General features: G+C 37.7%; 1 protein-coding gene across 4 annotated transcripts in view; it reads right to left on the bottom strand.

Moving 5' to 3' along the window:
- Nucleotides 1-21,405, bottom strand: part of dennd1a (DENN/MADD domain containing 1A) — a 525,508-nt gene that overhangs the window by 235,133 nt on the left and 268,970 nt on the right. For all 4 annotated transcript variants that reach the window (XM_072566190.1, XM_072566188.1, XM_072566189.1 and 1 more), the window contains exon 10: nucleotides 9,866-9,966. In XM_072566190.1, coding sequence (XP_072422291.1) covers nucleotides 9,866-9,966 — 101 coding nt within the window. The remainder of the gene's footprint in view (nucleotides 1-9,865; nucleotides 9,967-21,405) is intronic.

Genomic DNA, 21,405 nt, shown 5'->3' on the forward strand with positions numbered 1-21,405 from the left:
TCCAAGGTTTGGTATCAGTCTGGAGGGGGTAAATGGTGTTGAAGGCAGAGTTGCAGTCAATGAGCAGGAATCTGAAGTAGATCCCGGTCTGCCACTTTCCTTGAGTTGACTCCCAGGAAGACTGATGTTCTGCAGTGGTGACATTGGCACAGGTGCGTTTGGGACTGTCTGAACAGGTGGCACCGTATGCTGACATTCTGCTCAAGCTGAGCATAGAAAGCTTTGAGCGCATCAGGGAGGGATGCGCGTTTGTCCGCTATCCTGCTCGGCTTCATTTTGTATCCCGTATGTTGTTTAGGCCTTATCCCAGGCAGAGGGAGTCTGTCTGGTTGGTTGGGTCTCTCACTTAGTCCAATGCTGCCTCTTGGCATTTCTGATGGCGCTGTGGATGTCATATTTGGATTTTCTGTATAGGTCTGGGTCATCCAACTTGAATGCTACATACATGGCCTTCAGTAGGGAGTGAACTTCCTACTTCATCCAAGGTTTCCAGTTGGAGAACACTGGATTGACTTGTTTGGTGCACAGCGAAGTCCATGACAGGGGTGGCGAACTCATCTAGGTTTTCCACTAAGTATTTGACAACAGTCCATTCCACAGATTCCAACCCGTCCTAGAGATGTCTTCCACTGCCTCAGATCAGTATTGTACTTCTTTGTGAACGGCCCACCCAATTCAGTTTCTGCTTGTAAGCAGTGAGGAGGAACACAACACGTTTCCATTTTTAAATTTATCACCGATTCTGGAATGTCACATATTTGCTACAGTGAAGCACAATGTGAAATACTTGCTTAATTCATTTGCCACTTCCTATTTTCCATTTTTAATGCTTCTATCTCATTTTCTAAAGGACCATCACTTACTTATTTAACATTTTTTCTTTTTAAAAGATTTATAGAAACTATTATTTGTGTTTTTATATTTCTGGCTAATATTCTCTCATTTTCTAACTTGCCACCTGCCTTTACACAAAATTTTTTGTTTCTACTTTTAGTTTGATATTATCTTTAATGTTTGTAGGTAATCATGATCATGGGTCCTTCTCATTTGTGGATATGTACCTATGGATCCTTTAACCTAATTTGTCAATTCATATTAACCAACTCTACCTTCATGCCTTCATAACTGCCCTTACTTAAATAAAGTCTCAAACATGGCCATCTCTCCCTCATACTGAATGTAACATTCAATCATAATATGGTCAACTGTTACCCAGGGGTGGCTTCACTATGCGACCATGAGATCTCTCAGCACAGATCCAAATCAAGTATAGCATGCTCCCTCATAGGCTCCAGAAGGAACTATCCTGAAAATAATTAGTTCTCCTCATCTAAGCTACCTTACACTTTAGGTCGCTGTGCAAGCTTCAAAACAAATGTGACAATGACTGAATCATCTTTCTTTTTGCTGTTGATTCAGAGACAAATATTGGCAAGGATCCCAGGAATAACTATTCTTCTTCAAAATATTACTGTTGGATGTTTTACAGTCATCTGTGAGAACAACCACATTCTCAGTTTAATGTCAAATCCAAAAGACAACAACTAGAAGAGTAGCACACTGTCTATACTGCACTGCAGTCTCAACATTTGTGCCCAAATCCTGAAATGGTACTTGAACTCACAACCTTACATGCAGAATTCAGAGTGCAACCAACTAAGCCATTACTGACACAAATTGTGATATCAAACATTCCTTATTTAATTTATATTCACAAGTCAAAAGAGAAATTTACCCAATGAGCGAGAGGAATATAGAACTTGCTATCCCCAAAGAATAGTTGGAGTGAGTACTATATTTGCATTTATGGAGATGTGAGATGAGTTAATAATGGAGAAATAAATGAAGGATATATATGTTAAAAGAGTTAGATGAAAACTGGTCTGAGGAAAATTTACGTTGATCATTAATGGACACAACCTTACAAAACACAATAGTTTCATGCTTAATCCAGCCTCTTTGTACACAGTTCTCCAACATAAACAGGACTATACCTACAAAAATGCAGCTGGTAATGTGAAAGAGAGAAAACATTCAAGAAACCGCTTTGCAACATCAATGGAATGTCAGAACAATGTGACAGCAGTATTCCGTTAAGGAATCTAAATAAGCTTCTAGTTTTCAATAACTCCCGAATTATTCTGCATCACAGATGCACAACTGTATTGCAACAAAATGGATGTCTCTGACAAGTTTACTTCCAATGATTATATTCTACCTAATGAAAGCAATTTCTGTCAGCAGGAAGTTGTACTTTAAAACCATACTCTCAAATCTGAATCATAACAAAAACTGGTATAAGAAATTTCTTTAGTGCATTTCAGAGTGGCAACAGTTCCAACTGGAACTGTTACTCTGGTGAGTAACTATATACTCTGGTGAGGGTTTGATTTCTGGATTTGATCTTCATCCATCATATAGAGGCTTTTCTCTATAGCCAAATTTTTGAATACATGAATATTTAAAGAATAAACCACACAAAAATCTTTTAAAAGCTCCAGAAACATTCAGATTTTTGTAATATCTTTAAATACAAACAGTAAGTTCATGTGTGGTAATTGGATACAATACAAAAAAAGTGTCGGTTGTTTTAAAACCATTCTAGCCCATGAAATATCTCCAGTATTAAAGATAATGTAAGTTATACTATTTTACCACTATCATAACACTTGGAGATAACAGGAGAGAGCAATGGAGCTAGACTGGATTTGGAAGAAGTAGGAAGATCAAAGTTTGAAAATACAATTGGATTAGCAACAAGCAGTAATACTGAGGCTTGGTTTAGAAAGAGCAGAGAGGATCGAACCTTAGACTTGAACATAACATGAGATAGAGTAGCACTTACGAATTATTTGGTAGATATAGGGATTCACCCTGGTAATCAGATGACCAGTTAATCAATTTCTGAGGCAAACCTTTACAATACTTTATATTCACAACATACAGACATGGGAGAATGTGCCAACTCCACACAAACAGTTGCGTGAGGCTGGAATCGAACCTGGGTCCTTGGTGCTGTGAGGCAGCAGTGTTAACCACTGAGCCACCCATTATAAAATCCAATGTGGATTCGTAATAGCATGGAGTGAATCACACTTTCATCGTGCTTTATTTACTTAATGGAAACCAATAGGTTGGAAAGCTTTTTTTTTGCAAATGTCCTAGCTGAAGTTAAATCTATGAAACAGTTTCTCGCAGAGAAAGGAGCTAAGACAGGAAAGTTGGGAAGTAGGTTACCTCAGTGTCTGGTTTTAGTTTAATATTTCTGTACTAGACATGTTTCGGTACAATTTTGACAGAGTTATCCAAAGCTGAAAAAACCGGAGGTGTGTGAATAATCAAAGTATTCCCACAGTATTAGGTAGAGTCTGCACCAACTCTCTGAACAGCATCCTATCCAGACTCATCCCATCCTACCTAACTGTACCAGATACACACCAATTTCTTTGCAATGCTAAGCTGTACACTAGTTTGTACTGTGTTTGATGTAATATTTTCTTATTTTTCTTCAGGGTTAGTTGGTGTAGAGTGTTAGTTTGTGTCCAGCGTTCTTCTGAACTCCATCTATCCAACTCCACGTGTTATAACTAGCAGCTATTAAAGAACTGCATATATATAACAAAGAGTGTAAAATGGGAAGAAACACACAAAAAAAGAAAGATAAGCAAAAATGAAGACACACTGAAACGAGTAAAAAATAGCAATATATCAAGCGAAAGGAAAAAAAAACACAGGAAAATAAAGCAATACAGATGACAACACACGCTGAAAGTTATACGAAGCCACAATCAGTTTTTAATTTTATCTTTGATCAATGTGAGATTCCTTTGTGCACAGAGTTAAACTAGAAGACAACTAATTAGGTAAGAATGTATGTAACAATATTATTCACCTAAATCTTCAAAATGCTCTTTATAAAGTATCCTTTCATCAATACTAATAGCAAGCCATTAAGGTTTGTTTGGAGCTGAAAACAAGGTAGACATTTCACGTTCCTTTGTTGCAACTTAGTCTACAAAAGGTTTGAATGCATATAGAGTCAAAAATTATATTGGTAGCTGAGAAGAAATAATTCAGAGCAATAATCTTTTAGTGCCTCAAGATGAACACAAGTTGGTCTATCAAAGAAAAAAATTTGGCATGGCAGGTTCAAATTCAATATCTTTTACAAGGTATGTGTGAAATTATTTAGCAAGCAAAAGTTCAGTACAATAGAATCACTGAAATGTAACCACAAGCTGAATACAAAGCAATTGCAATCTACAGTAAGTATGAAGATGGTGGTTCCATTTGAGCATTTTTTTTTATAACATACTTCAACATTTTTGAAACAAGTTTTGATAAGAAACCTGGACTAAGAAACAAAATAGTTACACAAGCAAAATAATCTCAAGAACAATAATCAGATCAACATTGAAGGGAAAAAGATTGGTTGATGCTCTTTCAAAACAGTTATAGTTTTCTAGTGATAGCATCAAAAGACCACACAACATTAAAATTTCACTGTGCCATGCACTGAACATACATGCCATGATGCTGCCAAATGCAACTTGCAGAAGACCAATTGGACATTTGCTGATGACAAGGGAAGGAAATTTACATTAGTGGAAGCTTTCCCAATGTCATAAGAATAATTACTAACAACTCTGATACATTTTGCTTCAAAAACTGTGCTTAAAACTCAAAAGCCAAGGATATCAAATGTAAACAATGCTCACATATAAGACACTTTTAACATACAAACCAAATCAGCTCAGTGATGCTCATCTGGATTCAGTCAGGGAAATATACTATTTTTAAACCAGTGGAGAACAGTAAGAATAATTTCTGATCCTTTCACCTCTATTTTTTTGCCAAATTCATAATGAGAAGAGAGAGGAGGATAAAAAGGATCATGATCGATTAATCTGTGGATTCCTATCAATGGAAACAATGGAATTTCTGATTGGAGTGAGGAACATATCAGAAAATCTTACAATTTATAGAGTAGCCTGGATAAATATCTCCCCGAATTCATAATGAATTTGGAAGACTGGAGGATAGAGTGTATGATAAAACATAATGCAGGCTTTTCAAGATGTTGTAGGAAATCAATACAAAGCAATCCATTTTGGGAAGTCAGGAATATTTTCTCACTTGTGTTACGAATAATGTATAACTAAGTTTAATTTGTATTTTGTGTGTTGAGAAGGGAGAAGCATAGTTGCAGCTTCAGTTTCTTAAAGAGTTGTTAATGGGAGATTAGCGCCAATGAATCCAGAAAACTCTTTATTTGGATGCACCCTAATAAAGTTTTGCAATCTTGAAGTAGAGAGCTGGGGTGAATAGGTCAATGCATTAAAAGGTGTTTAGAAAAAAAAACAAATTCTGTTGTTGCCTGGAGACAGGAATCCAAAAGATCAATAAGATGGGTATGTGAGGCAGTGAAGGCTAAAGTGTTAAAGTGTCATGTAACAAATCTGGCAAAAACCTCCAGAAACTGAGTTCGAGAACTTATGGGTTTGCTCTGAAGCTAAAAGTAAAAGTAAGAATTTGTTTAGCTTGAGATTTATTTTGGGCATCTCAGGGAGAGATATCCACTGAAGACAAATAGCATCTAGTAAATACACAAAAGATCAATAAAAGGAAACTGGGTGCAGCTGTACCAATTTGAGCAAGAAGCCTTTGTGTGGAGAGTGTGCAGACCCATCACTCAAGTTTAAGTGTTAGTAAGGACTTTGCTGGCAAAAAGAAGTTGAAAGAGTTTGAATTTTTTACTGGAGCTTGTAATGATTTTTCTTCCATCTTATCGAGTGTTAATGATTTTCTTCTTGTTTAATAAGCTTTCGATTTTTGTTAGAAGTTCACTAATGGATTCTTGTGAATGCGTTGAGTAACAGTTTAACAAAAAAAAAGTTAAGGTCTAAAAAGCCAATTTCACTCTAGGGACTGCCTTGTCCGTAATAACATCAGCCAGCATCATAATACTTGGCATAAAAACTCTTTGACAAATTCAAAAAAGATCAGTGGAAGTGTTCTCTCCTTAAGATAGTAGAAAGAAATGAATCAACTACCACTACAAAAGCCTTAAGTAATTGCAACACCAACCTGTCTAAATGACTGTATGTAATTCTGGCATAGGTAGCTCTGAAAGGTTATGCTAATCACTCTTCATAGCCCTCAAAAATGATTCCTTTAAAACCTCTTTGAACTGTTGTTCTCAAACGTGTTGTGAATAATAGCTATTCTATTCTATTTTGTCCAATGTAGATTAGTGAATGAAAATTCCAGCCCTTAATCTATCAATACAAATATAGATTAAATAAGGCTGACAGGCATATATTTATCCACACAGTGTATAAAATGACTTAAGCAGTGCAAATGAATGAACCGAAACAGCTATGAAACAGCTGTTGGCAAATCTTTTGAATTTGATGGATTTGCTTTGTTCAGTTAGATAGTTTTTGTTCCTTAGTCTTCTGGTTCACTTTTAACATTTGAAATCAAAACTCACAACCCACCAAGCTGCACTCAATCTTAGGAGTGAAGAGGATCCACGAGCTGAAGCAAAACAGTTCAACTGGTCTCACTGCTAAGAAATATACATGAAATGGGACTATTTTTAAGTTCAGTTTTGTTTTTCAGGAGCTTTCTTTGTGGACATAAAATAACATTCCAAATAGCATTTAATACTTAAAATTTGGAATCAAAACATGGAATTTGCATTATGCTTCTTTGCTACCTGACTGATCCACTGAAATAACATAATATTTATTCTTTAGGTAATGTGAAAATTATTAATAGAAGCAGAGTACTGAATTTTCTAAGACTATGAACATATATCCTGCTTGCACTGAGATGAGAACATGTGAACTGATTTCCTGCATTTGCGCACCTCCACATTCACATTCTGTTTGGTTATCAGCATCTGATGACAGGAATTCAAGCAAGTTTGAAAACCTAGTATGCGAATATTATGCAAAACGACAGATGGTAAGGGGATTGATTACAAAGGTGGAATCATGTTCCTTGTTGGTTTTGGGCTTGTACATGTTTAACTAGCACAGCTACACATGGACATTCTGGCCCCATATCAACTTGGGACTGCACATACTACAGGAGGTCATTCATAATTTTACATAAAATCCTAATATTTCATATGGCTTACATCTGATGTGCAAAAAAGGCCCAGACGCCCTCCTGTGCTATGTAGCCTTGGAAGGGCTTCTTTGTACTAGATTATGGATAAACAGAAGCTATCTCACGAGTGACGGTGAGGCAGGCTATTTTTTTCAGAGCAGTGTAACAGACATTTCTTCACTCCTCCCTACAACTGACACAAGTGATTGCTGTGTCAGTCTGGTTCATTTTTTGTACCTTTGCTATTCTGCTCACACCTTCTGCGGTTAACTAAACAGAAACAAAATATTTTTGATGCTAGAAATCTGCAATAAAGCAGAACATGCAGGAAATATTCAGCAGGTCACAATATCTGTGAAGAGAGAAACAGAATTGAAATTTCAGCTTGATAATCTTTCAACAAAGCTGGTGGGAAGAGTTAGAAGTGCTTTAGATTTTAACCGGATGCAAAGTTGGGGGGGGCTTGGAAAAGATCAGGAGGCAGCTATTAGACAGAAGAGCTTCAGTGATAACAGGGATGGCCATTCAAGATCAAAAGAAATGGTAATAAGATAAGTAGAATGAACTGATAGCAGACTGATGAAATCTGCAGCCAAAGAGCAAAAACTGAAATGCAAAATAGTGAAACAAAAACCTGCAAAGAAACACAAAACAACATGAAAGAGGTTACAGTCTATTGCTCTAACTAGAGAACTTTTGAAAAAAAGGTTTATTGCTTTTATTTTAAATATTTACAGCACAATAAGAGATTTGGGTGAAGAAAGGTGGGGAGAGGTTCCTGCCAGTAGCAGTGGTGGACTCTCCCTCTTTATGGGTATTTAAGCGGGCATTGGATAGGTATATGGAGGATCGTGGGTTAGTGTAGGTTAGGTGGGCTTTGATCGGCGCAACATCGAGGGCCGAAGGGCCTGTACTGCGCTGTATTCTTCTATGTTCTATGTTCTAATATCACAAAAGTCACATGGGCTGTTGTGCCAAACAGCCTGCTTCCCTGTAGTATTGTATATTACCCTAAGTAGGTCTATTTATTTAGACAGGTTAGATATATTCACGATAAACAAGTGTTACAATTTCTTATATTATGTCATTTGTATGTTTTACTTGAGTAGTAACTTGAGAAAGTGACACTGTAGTTTACAGGGGGAGCACGGTGGCTCAGTGGTTAGCACTGCTGCCTCACAGCACCAGGGTCCCAGGTTCTGTGTGGAGTTTGCACATTCTCCCAGTGTCTGCGTGTTTCCTCCGGGCGCTCCGGTTTCCTCTCTCAGTCCAACGATGTGCAAGATGGGTGAACTAGCCATGTTAAAATTGCCCATAGTGTTAGGTACATTATTCAGAAGGAAATGGGTTTGGGTGGGTTACTCTTCGGAGGTCGGAGTGGACTTGTTGGGCCGAAGGGCCTGTTTCCACACTGTAGGGAATCTAATCTAATCTACTTACATTTCTTTGTGTTATCAAACACAACAAAACCACTGTATAAGTAGTCAGATTTATAGCGCAAGCTTAAATTGTTTTTTTTCTCCATTGTTCTCAGATAATTTGGGTACCCTATTCGCTAGGAGAACATAGACACCCACACACACCCTTACAGACACACACACTCCCACACTCACAAATGCACCCCCTCACAGACTTAAGACACTCTGCACTCACTACACACACACACACACGTACACTTTCTCACACGCCCAACCCCCAACCCAGACAGACAGACACACACAGACAAAGACCCACATGCACACACATATTTTGTGGGGTGAATTTGTACTTGCAGGGTTACATTATACTTTGCTCAAAAACCGCATGAATTCATGTAAAACTCCGTTATCTCACTTTTTAGATTAGAATCAATCTAAACATCATGGTATAGACAGAGAACACAGGGGGTTAACACCTTCAACATATTGTCTAGCTATCACCATTGTCAACAGCTAACCTGAGAATGCAACTTTTTAAAAAAAGGTTTTGTGATTTACACATGAAAGAAGTGAAACTATCATGGTATTTTAACAGATGAAAGGCTTAACAGACAATCAATTTTTCAATGTATAATTTCAGTTACATCACACTAAATTTTTGCGATAAATTCTGTGTTAGGATCGAGCCTTCCACTACCACCTGATGAAGAAGCGACGCTCCGAAAGCTAGTGTGCTTCCAATTAAACCTGATGGACTATAACCTGGTGTTGTATGATTTTTAACTTTGTACACCCCAGTCCAACACCGGCATCTAAGCACGGTTGAAGACTTGCTTGAAGGATAATGGGAGTGCTTCTCCTTGCCTAGAAGAAATTCAGCAAAAGCCACTTACATTTTTGAGGCAGCAGTCTCATTCTCCTTTTACCAGGGAAACCTATGCAACAACTTATATAGGAAAATCAAGCTTCCAAATGCATAGTGAGAATTAAACTTAAATATGTGGATGAAGTGTTCTACTTCTCAAGGCATAACATAAACATAAATCTGAAACAGGTAGACACACCATCTTGAGAATTACTCATCATTTTAAAATTTTGAAAGACAACCCCACTTGAATTCTACTCTTGTCATTAGGGTCAGGTGAGTAATATCAGTAATATTATATGATTTAATACTGATATTCTTGAAGGTAATATGTCAAAGGGATAGCAAAACACAAATGCTTGGCATGCAATAGAATTCTTGTTTCTTCTGCCCCATCATGCAAATATTATTTATACAAGTAGTATTCTTATCATGTAAAAATAAATTTTGTTCAACATCTTACCAGCAGTAGTCCAATAAATGAGGAGGAAGGACAGGAATGTAAACATGCTGCCAAAACATCGGATATAGCATAGCTGCTGACCCATGGATGCAGGCTGTTAACTAAGAGGGAAAAGAAAAATTGCTTACCAAATCAAAAAATGGGTAAGTGAATATTCCAAACAAGCTATCCTTCATAATGAAGTACATTTCAAGTGAAGTAAAATCTTCTGATTAACTATAGGATCCAATTTATGAATTTGAAGAATAAGTGATTAACAAATGTTTGAAAAATTAAATCAACATAAATAGTACCTCTAAACTAAATGTTAAAATCATTCATTCTGGTATGTGTACTAATATCTCAAGTGAATAATCTAACATGTGTTATGCTGAAATTGATTAAAACACTGTACTTGGTTTTGGTCCTGTCAGATAATTAAGCACCATCCTCAATATCAACACTATCTTCTGAATTGTTACTGTAGCCTAAGTAACAGACACATTGCACTGAAAACAGCATAACAATCCAGCACCTCTGCATTACAACCAAAAGATTTCTATGTAAACCAACAAACAGACAAGTTCCAATGGGAGATAAACAAATTCTTCATTAAATGTCTGAGAGATTTTCTGCACAGGTAAAACCAATCGCTTATAATGACCTACAGTCCGAAGTAAATTTGCTTTATGAGGTAACCAAATATGTAGATCCACAATTCATTGTGATGTATTCTGGCATTCAAACCTACAAGTCACATGGCTGATACAAGTTATGTAACGTCTCAAATTAAAAACAGTAGAGGTCTTTTGATGCACTTCCACCTTCTGTAAAGATGCATGACAAAGCTTCACTTCTTCAAGCTATACAATGAGCTAAAGTAGCAATTCACCTCATGTATACAGGTGTTGTTTGTGCAAAACCCAATATATTGGCAATTACATTAATTATGAGCAATACATAGCAGAAGACTATGGCTTTGCTAGAGTTTTCATGTGTTTTTCAAGTATAGGGTTAGTTGTGGCTGTACAGGACATTGGTTAGGCCACTTTTCGAATATTGCATACAATCCTGGTCGCCTTCCTATCAGAAGGATGTTGTGAAACTTGAAAGAGTTCAGAAAAGATTTACAAGGATGTTGCCAGGGTTGGAGGATTTGAGCTATAGAGAGAGGCTGAACAGGCTGGGGCTGTTTTCCCTGGAGCGTCAGAGGCTGCGAGGTGACCTTATAGAGATTGAGAAAATCATGAGGGCATGGATAGGGTAAATAGACAAGGTCTTTTCCCTGGGTGGGAGAGTCCAGAACTAGAGGGCATAGGTTTAGGATAAGAGGGGAACAATGTAGAAGGGACCCAAGGGGCAACGCAGAGGGTGGTGCATGTATGGAATGAGTTGCCAAAGGAAGTGGTGGAGACTGGTACAATAATAACATTTAAAAGGCATCTGGATGGGTACTTGAATAGGAAGGGTTTAAAAGGCATATGGGCCAGGTGCTGGCAAATAGGACTAGATTCATTTAGGATATCGGTTCAGCATGGATGAGTTGGACTGAAGAGTCTGTTTTCATGCTGTACAACTTTGTGACTCTATGAATCTATATGAAATGCAATTCCACAGGAGTAGGTTGCCAAACAATTTTCTATGCCAAGGACTGTCAACTTACCATCAGCCTGTCACATTGCTAGTGAACCTAAACTCACCACACATCAGCGAAAGGAGCTCCAGCCATCGAAAAAGATAAGCTAAATCACAAAAACCCTCGATTTCTGCAGGTAGTGTCACATATAAAAAAAAGAGCATTCCAAAACTCAGGTAACAAATTGGTCTCCTACCATTCAATTCTATTTAAATTGAAGGGTTCCAAATTCAGCATTAAAAGCAATCTCTGTTGGCTGGCTCAAAATCAGTGGCTTTATGTATTAGACAAAGCAGATGCTGAAAGCATTATGATTTCATTACAACAATAAAGATGATAATGTTAAGATATCATAGACAGGTGATGACTAAATTCAAGCTTCCAGTTAACAGGTGAAAGAATGACCTGACAAAAGTTCATATTTTAAGACATGTACTGTAACAAGGCTAAAAGCACAACTGACTAAACCATATCTATGCAGGCAATTAAACATTTCAAAGAAAAGATCAGTATATCACCCCTCCATTCATTTTTAGCCCAACTGAGAGAAACAAAAGTTTACATTATGCTGTCCTTGAAGGGCACATTCAATTTTCACAAAATCAAGGCAAAACATTGTGGTAAAATTACTAGACTAGTAATCCAGAAATCAAGGCTAATATCCTGGTAAGGTCACAGCAGCCCAGTACAGTAACTGGTGAAATGTAATAAAATCTGGAATTAAAACAGTGACCATCATCACTTGATGTTAAAATTCATTACAGTTGAGTATATTGATGTTCCCTCAGGGCAGGAAAGTTGACTCCTTACAGGGCTACATGCACTGCAGAGCAGCAGCCATATGGATGGATCTTAACTGGTGTATGAAATAATATATTCAGGAGAGAGGAGAGGGTTCTAACTGCAGGGGAAGAGGACCAAGTGAGGGTCTTCATGTAGATGAAGTCAAGCGTGGGGAAATGCAGGGCAGGGAGGCATATTTGGTTCAGGGGTAAAGGGGAGGGGGGGGGTGGAACAGAGTAGGGTGCGGCAGAGGTCCCTGATCCCAGCAAAATGTTAATAAGGGTCTGAGAGGGTGTACAATGGTCTGAGAAGATGGAGCTGGGGAGTGCATGAAGTAGGAGATCAGTTGAATAGTCATGCAGGAATTAGACTGTGCTTTAAATCTCAGTTGAACATTTAAATTCTATGACTTAAATGGATACTTTCAGAGGGTTCCAAGTATGAAGGAACTGCCGAATGAAAATTTCAATTTCCTCAGCAATGTCTTCCGACTCTGCTACAATGGGAATTCTACAGCCCCATGCACAATTTCTAACTACACATGAACGACGATCATCTGACCATCAGAAAACCAGGGCCATTACTCTCAAGACTTGTCAAGAGAGTTAATATTTGAATATTTACTTCACAAGTCCAAAAAAAGCCAAATAGCCATGATAGTGGGAAATGTACGCTACAAACAATGCATGGATGAAAAAAAGGATGCTCTTCCAATATACGGCAATTAAATGTTATAACTAAAATCATAGCAGCAATTTAAAACACAGAAGGCTAGTTCTTTTTCACACCAAGTGTTCTTTTTTCCAATGGTATATTTCAAAAAGAGCTGAAACGTCCTTTCCAGTTTCAGTCTTTAAATCAATAGTCTTTTCATATCCAATTTTTGTTGCAATAATTACAACATCAAAAACCAATTCTACTGTTTCACTTGAGAGAAAGATGATGGAGGCGACTATGTAACAATAATTTCGGAACTAACAGTAAAACTTGCTCACAGATTCCTCGAGAAAGAAGACTGATAGAAGCTTGTGTGATGGACCATGAAACTGAAGAGATATTTGGAGATTGCAGAGTATCTTTAAAAGTTGACAGCATTCCTTGAACGAGTCAAAACACACAAGGCGCTGACCTTTCAATCACTGTTATTTATGGTGCTTGACTTGAAAACATTCCATCATTATGCACAATGTTACTTGCGATCTTAAGGACACAAGTTGACTGTATATATAAGAATTGGGTACTTCGGAGGTTTTTTTAAGCTAAATCATACATACCTGAAGTACTAGAAATATTTTTGTTATCTATATGCCCACCGCAATGAATTACAAAAGAACTGATCGAAATTTCGTGGGAAGAGAATAATAGATGAATTTAAAAATGCTTCAAAATTTAGACTTCACTATTCAGTCAACTTATACTGAAATGGATATTAATAAATCAGATATGATTCTTTATTAAACAATGACAATCATCATATTAAAAAGTTCATTACCACCTTTCAAGCATTATTAAATGGACTCTTCATTCAAATGGTGTCAATCCTCTATCAGTATTTTTACACCATTGCATTAGGTGACCATTGTGTTCTTACATTTGTAATGTTGCACACTCAGTTGTTACATCCTAACAGCTTGTTACAGAAACTCATCTTGACATGTTGTCAAGCATTATCCAGTTGGAAATCGACGAGGACAGGATCCAAGAAAAGACAAGAATATCTTGTAGTATTAACATATACAAGGTCGCAATATGAATTGTAGCTATATTTAATAATGGTAACAGGACATTTTCTAAACTAGCATTGCAGCTTTCTAAGCTCTGTACTATTTGAATCTCTAGTAGGTTCCATATTACAGTCTAATATCCTGGAAGGCTCTTTGTCACTTGAAATTACTTTAATTGAACAACAGTATCGGAAGAGCATCTGTCAACTCCACGTGAACGTAACCCACCATCTAACCCCACTTCCCAACACAGACAACTGACAACCATACTTAAAACAAAGCAATTCTGGTCCTGTGCTTATATGCCACCTACAATAAGTGCTAAAAGAAACATTTAAAACCAAACGTAAGAAAAAAAAGCATCCTTTAGTCTGACAGTCTGAAATACCAGGCAATAGCAGACAATTTTAATACACATTCAGCATGGATGTTTGCACACATTGTGTCTTAAACATATGAACAAGTGTCAATTTGCATACATATGCATATCTATGTCAGAGTTAACCATTTTATGTAATAAGTGTAAAAAGAAATAAATGTGTGGCTAAACTTTAAACTGTGACAATGTATTAGAACTGTGTGTTAGGGGCTTGCTTCAAGAAAAATGGCAGTTTTTTAAAAAAAAATAGATTTTTGAGTAATATGATAATTTTAGTTTTGGCTTTTATTGACACTATTGCTAGCTGAGTTCTGATTGGCCCTGAGACAATCAAGTTCACTTTTTAAAAATATGGCGCAAAGATTAAAGCTGGAAGCATTACACAAGAAAAATGTGACCTCATGCTGTCATACTATTTTAAATATCTTAAAAATCATATTATATACACACTTGGTTTTCCATCTCTCAATGCCTTAGCTGTTACTGCATTAAACCTGCTAAGAAATTTTACTTTTAAGTTTGGCATTTTAGGAATTAAATTGTATTTAACTGAATTCAAAACATTAGAAAAATAAAAGGTAGCAAATATCGCATTATGCAAAGTGAATTATATCCTCAGACACTGGTTCAGTTTAATCTACTTTACCTCACAATGTCAAACAGGTTTTTATTGTTAATACAGTAATACCAAACATTTATAACAAATGTATTATATACAGATATTCATACATAAATACATAAACACAAACACACAAAAGAGGTGTTGGACTCCTTAAAATGTAATGAAAATGACCTGCTTTGCTATTGCCTAAAATCGCACAGATTAATGCATGAACCTTTTCCCATCATACACCTCTGTGACATACCTGGCTGGCAAATAAAGGACGATTTAATTTGGTTAAAAACTGCTCATGAAAATGCTGGAAGAATTATTTTTGGAATACTTCAAGGATGCGACACATTACACATTTAAAATCACATTGATACACTTCGCTCTTGCAATATAATTTCATCCATTCAATATTTTCTCACTATGAACTTTGTTGCAGATTAATAACTTTCTTATGCATGTAACTGTATAAAAAATAATAGCAGAAAGATGAATGTAAACTGAATGTCAATAAAGGTCACCTTTATTCAGCTACAATGTGACATAGAGAGTGACCCATCAAAACCTCACAGGAAACAAACAGAAAAATCACATGGTGTAAATTTTGCCCAGAGAATCTAGTCATTATGAATATTCATCAAGGGGTAATTATTAATCTCTTTCAATTCCATCAAAGACATTTTGCCTCCAAGGGGTCACTACACTGCATCCAATGAAGGGAGTTGATTTTATTAGCAAGCTACATGCTCAATATCACCACAGAAATATAAATTACTGAGTACACACATCTTGCATGGAAACACTTGCACAATTTAAGTAGCTCCATATTTCTTTATCAATATAAATTTTCAACACTGAATTTTTTTTAATATCTAAATTATTAATTCACATAATTGCACAGTTAGTGTTATTTCTATATGGTGTTGTTTAACATTTCTTCAAGCATTTGTAAGCTCTTATCTAAAATTGCTGTTACATTCTACTCATTTGCACTGATAACCAATATTTACATTGTTATACACCGAACCTCCAACATTATATTGTTAGACCCCATAAAATGTGATGCTGACACTATTTGAAATGTTGCTATTTAAAATGTTCCTTCTTGATTTTGAATGCCTCCATGAATTCACCTCTCCAGCCCCACAACACTATCAGACCCAGTACTTCACTTTGACCTGCTGCACATCACAATTTCCATCATTTATCCATGCTTTCAGAATGCTAAAGAACGCAAGTCTGGAATTCCTTCCCTGAAACTGTTTGGCTCTATAACTTGAAGATGCTTTTGTGGTTCAACATCAAACCATACTTTCTGACAGCCTTAAGAGGTGGCTTGAATATTTTACTACGTTAAAGGTTCCATTTTAAATGGAGTGCAATGTTTTGGAAGGCTGATAGGAAAACCGAGGTGAGGCCACAATCTGATGGTGCAACAGCATTAAGTGGACAAATGGCCCAACCCTGCTCCAAATTTGTGCTGTGTTATGTTGTATAAAGGCAAGTTGTTCCTTTATTCTTCTATTCTTTACAATAAAACAAAGAGATAATACTTAAACTTTATAAATTATGGTTAGGCATTGGCAGGAGAACGGTGGACACTTTTCTGCACAGCATGTACGTCAAGGAACATGCAACGACAAAGGAGGTGTTCTAGTGAGAAGGGGACTTCAATTATGAGCACAAGATTGAAAAAAAAAAGGATTTCTCACCAGGGAAGGATAAGTGATAACCTAAATCGAGGTTTCAAAGGAATGAGAGGCTTTCCCTTTCAAATGGGGAAAGGCGCACTGCCCTCAGTGGGAGGGTCACGAGTTAGAACTCATCTATCTAAAGTCAGTGCGGAAAAATAAGGTCAAGAGAAAGCAAGAGATATTCTTTAAAATTTGAGGTTTGGTGAGCTCTGGAATACTCTACCTGAAAAATTTATCAAAGTCAATTCAATAAATAACTCTAAATGGGAGTTTGACCGATAGTGAGAATACATTTAAAGATTGCAATGTTTCCTGTTTCCACAGTTCTTAGCATTGCACGCCAGATTCCTACCGCCCTCTGGGTGAAAGAATTCTGCCACAAACTCCCGCTAAACCTCCTGCCCTTCACTGTAAAATTATGCCCCTTGTTATTGATCCTTCATCTAATGGGAACAGAACAGCTGCTTTCCATCTACACTGACCATGCCCCTCCTAATCCTATACACTTCAATCAATATGGCTCAAACATTTTGCACAATTTTGTGATTTTCACATCATAAATCACATTTTAAACACTAAATGAAAGAGGGAGGTCTGGCACTTCTCTAACACTAACGCTCAGCTGGCCACAAGTAGAATTTAGTACAGAATAAATAATAACATCAAACATAATCTGATTATGTTCCTGCTTATTGCATTAGATTAGATTCCCTACAGAGTGTGGAAAAGGCCCTTTCGCCCAACAAATCCACGCCAACCCTCCGAAGAGTAATCCACCCAGACCCATTTCCCTCTGACTAATCCACCTAATACTATGGACAATTTAGCATGGCCAATTCACCTGACCTGCATATCTTTGCAATGTGGGAGGAAACCAGAGCACCCGGAGGACACCCACGCAGACACGGGGAGAATGCGCAAACTCCATACAGACAGTGGCCCAAGACTGGAATCGAACCTGGGACCCTGGCGCTGTGAGGCAGCAGTGCTAACCACTGAGCAACCATGCCGCCAAAAATTAGCACTCAAAAATTTTAAAATAGTCTATCACCAAAATCCATGATAATCACTGGTTAGCTCGAATCATCCAGACCGTTAACATAACGGTGGCACAGTGGTTAGCACTGCGGCCTCACAGTGCCAGAGTTCAATTCCTGCCTCAGGCAACTGTCTATCTGAAGTCTGCACATTCTCCAAGTGTCTGCATGGGTTTCCTCCGGGTGCTCCAGTTTCCTCCCAGGATCCAAATATGTGCCGGTTAGGTGAATTGGCCAGGCTAAATTGCCCATAGTGTTAGGTGAAAGGCTAAATGTACGGGAATGGGTCTGGGTGGGTTGCTCTCTGGAGGGTCGGTGTGAACTTGTTGGGCCAAAGGGCCTGTTTCCACACTGCAAGTAATCTAATCTAATCTAATCTAATCTAATCATAACGACTTTCATGTTGTCTTTATAGCTTTAGCGTAAACATTTCAGAAATTATAGATTTATCCCACATCTCTCTTCTTCTAAAACCATGTAAAATCATCAAGTATCTGCCCAGGTCCTTTTAAAATTATTAATGAAATTTGTGCCCATTATCTTTTCAGGTAACGATGGCGGCACAGTAAGATGTTGCATTCGGAGCTCCTCTGCTCACCATTCCATTTCTCCTTTTTTCCTCCACTTTGCAGTAATTTTTCTTCCTGCCCCAACTTTCAACTTCCCCTGCCTGGAGAGTGAAGACAAGGGCGACGAGTCTCAACTCGAGCTCAGGCAGGAGCACAGCACGTGGGCCAAGTCCCGGGGCAAAGGCAGCAGAGTGAGCACAGGCTGATTCTCAGGCCAGGTTCTGGAGTGGGGAGCAGACAGAGTATGGGCTGGAGCAGCAGCAGAACGAGTAGGCGGAGTTCTGAAGCAGGAGCAGAGCAAGTGCAGGCCAGGTCCTGGAGCAACAGCAAAGCCGCATGCTCAGAAGTCAGTGGGCACGGACTCATGTTGGAAAAGGACTAGAAATTCTAGAACTTAAGTACTTTATAGTCACCTTTTATCATCATTCTGGACTTTTTAAACTCTATTCCCATGCCCACCATATACACTGGTGTATAGGTTGACCGAATGTATAAATTGACCTCTTATTTTTGGCCAAATAATCTTGTATTTTCCATATATCTCATGCATAAGTTAACCCTAGTTCTTCACAGTTACAGATCAACATTGCCCGTTGTGCTCCACTTCGGCTTTCTAGTCTGCTGGCCATACCGCTCCGTTCCAAGTCTTTCAGTCCATCAGCCATCATGCTCTGCTCCAGGTTTTCAGAATTACTGTAATGGTACGACAATACAGGGGGAGCGCCGTATCCAGAGTCGGTTTCTACGGTTTCAGTTATCTCTGGTTTACCATGGCCCGACCATGTTACAGGGAATGTTTCAGAACCAAGGACCAGGGGCTGCCAGGAATGTAAATGTCCTATTTAAATGAATGGATTTGCACCTATCCACAGTTTCAGGTTTCTGCAGTAGGTCTTGGAACATATCCCCCATGGATACAGGGTGGACTACTGTAGCAGGCAGAGTGGAGACAGTTATTTTATAAATAAATATTTAATAATGGCCATATTTCTTTTTCCTTTCATTGTTTATTATTTTATATAGAGATCTGGCTCATTTGTCAATTTTTTGACTCATACCAAGCATGAATTTTACCCCCTCAAAAACAATACCTCATGTGTTAGTCGATCTCCTAATTTCAGCTTTAAAAGCCAGTTTTCAAAATTTATAGAATAGAATCCTTACAGTGTGGAAACAGGCCATTCAGCCCAACAAGTCCACACTTAAGAGTAAACCACTCAGACATGGGGACAATACACAAACTCCACAGACAGTTGCCCAAGGCTGGAATCGAACCCAGGTCCCTAGCACTCTGAGTGCAGCAGTGCTAAGCACTGAGCCACCATGCCGCCCCAATTTGACCTGTACAACTATATACTGTATCCTTTTTTAAACTCTGTAACAACACAAAGTAATTGTATCTAGATACTCTGTACCTAAGATGGCACCGAGGCAACATTACAAACTTTTCACTGCACTCCTCTGAGTGCATGTGACAATAAAAAGGCTCTACTTTTTTAAAGTATTCCAAACATTGAGCAAAAATCCTCCTGTGTCCTCTCTATAAGTTTTGTTTATGAATCGGAGTATATATCATCTAGTTATTGACCCATTCAAACAGAGGAAATATTTTAGATTAGGCTATGTTTATTCAATAGGGTGATTGCATTCCACTGCACAGAACACCATCTACCAGTAATACAGCAATATGATTTCTGTAAACCTTCCATCCCATCAAGTGAAATCTGCAGATTTCAGTTGAGATTCCACAGCAAAAATGTGTCAAACTAACAAGTTACAATTTCAATACAAATTTGTGCCCACATTTTTTAATACAAACTGCCTATATAATTTTGTCATGCTGTAACTATATTCCTTCATCATAGCACATCTGCTGCATTTCTAGTGAGGAAGTGCTTTTATTGCGTGAAAAGATTGCTGAGAAGATTGTAAGTCAACATAAATTTTAGTAGAGGAGCTTATTAGTTAGTGCACGGATGAGTAACCTATAAAATAACCTAAAATAAGGAGAACATTGCTTCAGTTTGTTTTAAAGTTAAAACAACAAGAGACCCAAGATTTAAAAAAAATACAAGGGGCTTGTTATGAGCTTTCACATTTCAAGGATCTGTCAGTAGATTTAGAGATCTATATCTGGACATTTTCAGAACCTTTAGCTGTCACTTTGCTGACAGTCTGGTCATGAAGCAGCCAGATCATGTAAATATACCACGACAAAACACATTACAAAAGTACCTGTGTGAATTTAGTAAGGGAAAATGTGACAAGTCGTCGTAAAATAGTGTAGACTGGAAGTGCATGCAGACATACACATTTGAACATATTAGATTTAAAAATGAATGACTGAAAATATGATGCCAACTTAAGTATTATTTCCGCATTCTTTTTACCTGTTATTCTTGTTACCTCCAGTGCATGTAGTAATCCAAACATTTTGTTAAACCCAGACTGTAATCCAGGTACATACAAGGTGTAAGAATGTTACAATCTGGCTTGTCTATCAATATATATTGTAGAATTATGAAGGGGTGCTTACCTTTCATATATGCAGTTCATAAAAATCAGAAATCCAGCCAATGAACAAAGGATGTACAAGTGCCATCAACGCTCGGTACATATTAGTATACCTTGAGCACACCATACCAGCATAGAGATTAAATGTTTGTACTCCATAGTAATGAATTCCAATTAAAGCCAGCACAACATAAACAACACAATATAAGTATCTTGATTGGAACACCATTGAGCAGTGGGCCAGATTCCTGCGATGAAGGTAATGAGTTTATACCTGATTAATTATCTAATCAGCTTTGCACCTACGTTTCAGAGATGTTAGGAAGATGTGCCTTTGTATTGAGCTTTTACAAAGTTCAATCACGACACCAAGCTGAAGGAACTTCCCTCTCATTTGCATTGCCAGGTCAAAGATAATAAAGTCAAAGCCATTAAATACACTGACCTCTGAAAAACATGTTGATAACTGCTAACCTGCCAGTGAGATTTGTGTTGGAATCAAAGTTGCTACTCCAGTACTGGAACCACTTTACCACACCCAGCCTAAAGCTGATGCACAAGTCTACACAAGAGAATTCAGCAATGCTTTATTTTTCTGGCCAAGTACAAACAACA

Source organism: Chiloscyllium punctatum, chromosome 49 (genome assembly GCF_047496795.1).
Source record: "Chiloscyllium punctatum isolate Juve2018m chromosome 49, sChiPun1.3, whole genome shotgun sequence".
Lineage (NCBI taxonomy): Eukaryota > Metazoa > Chordata > Chondrichthyes > Orectolobiformes > Hemiscylliidae > Chiloscyllium > Chiloscyllium punctatum.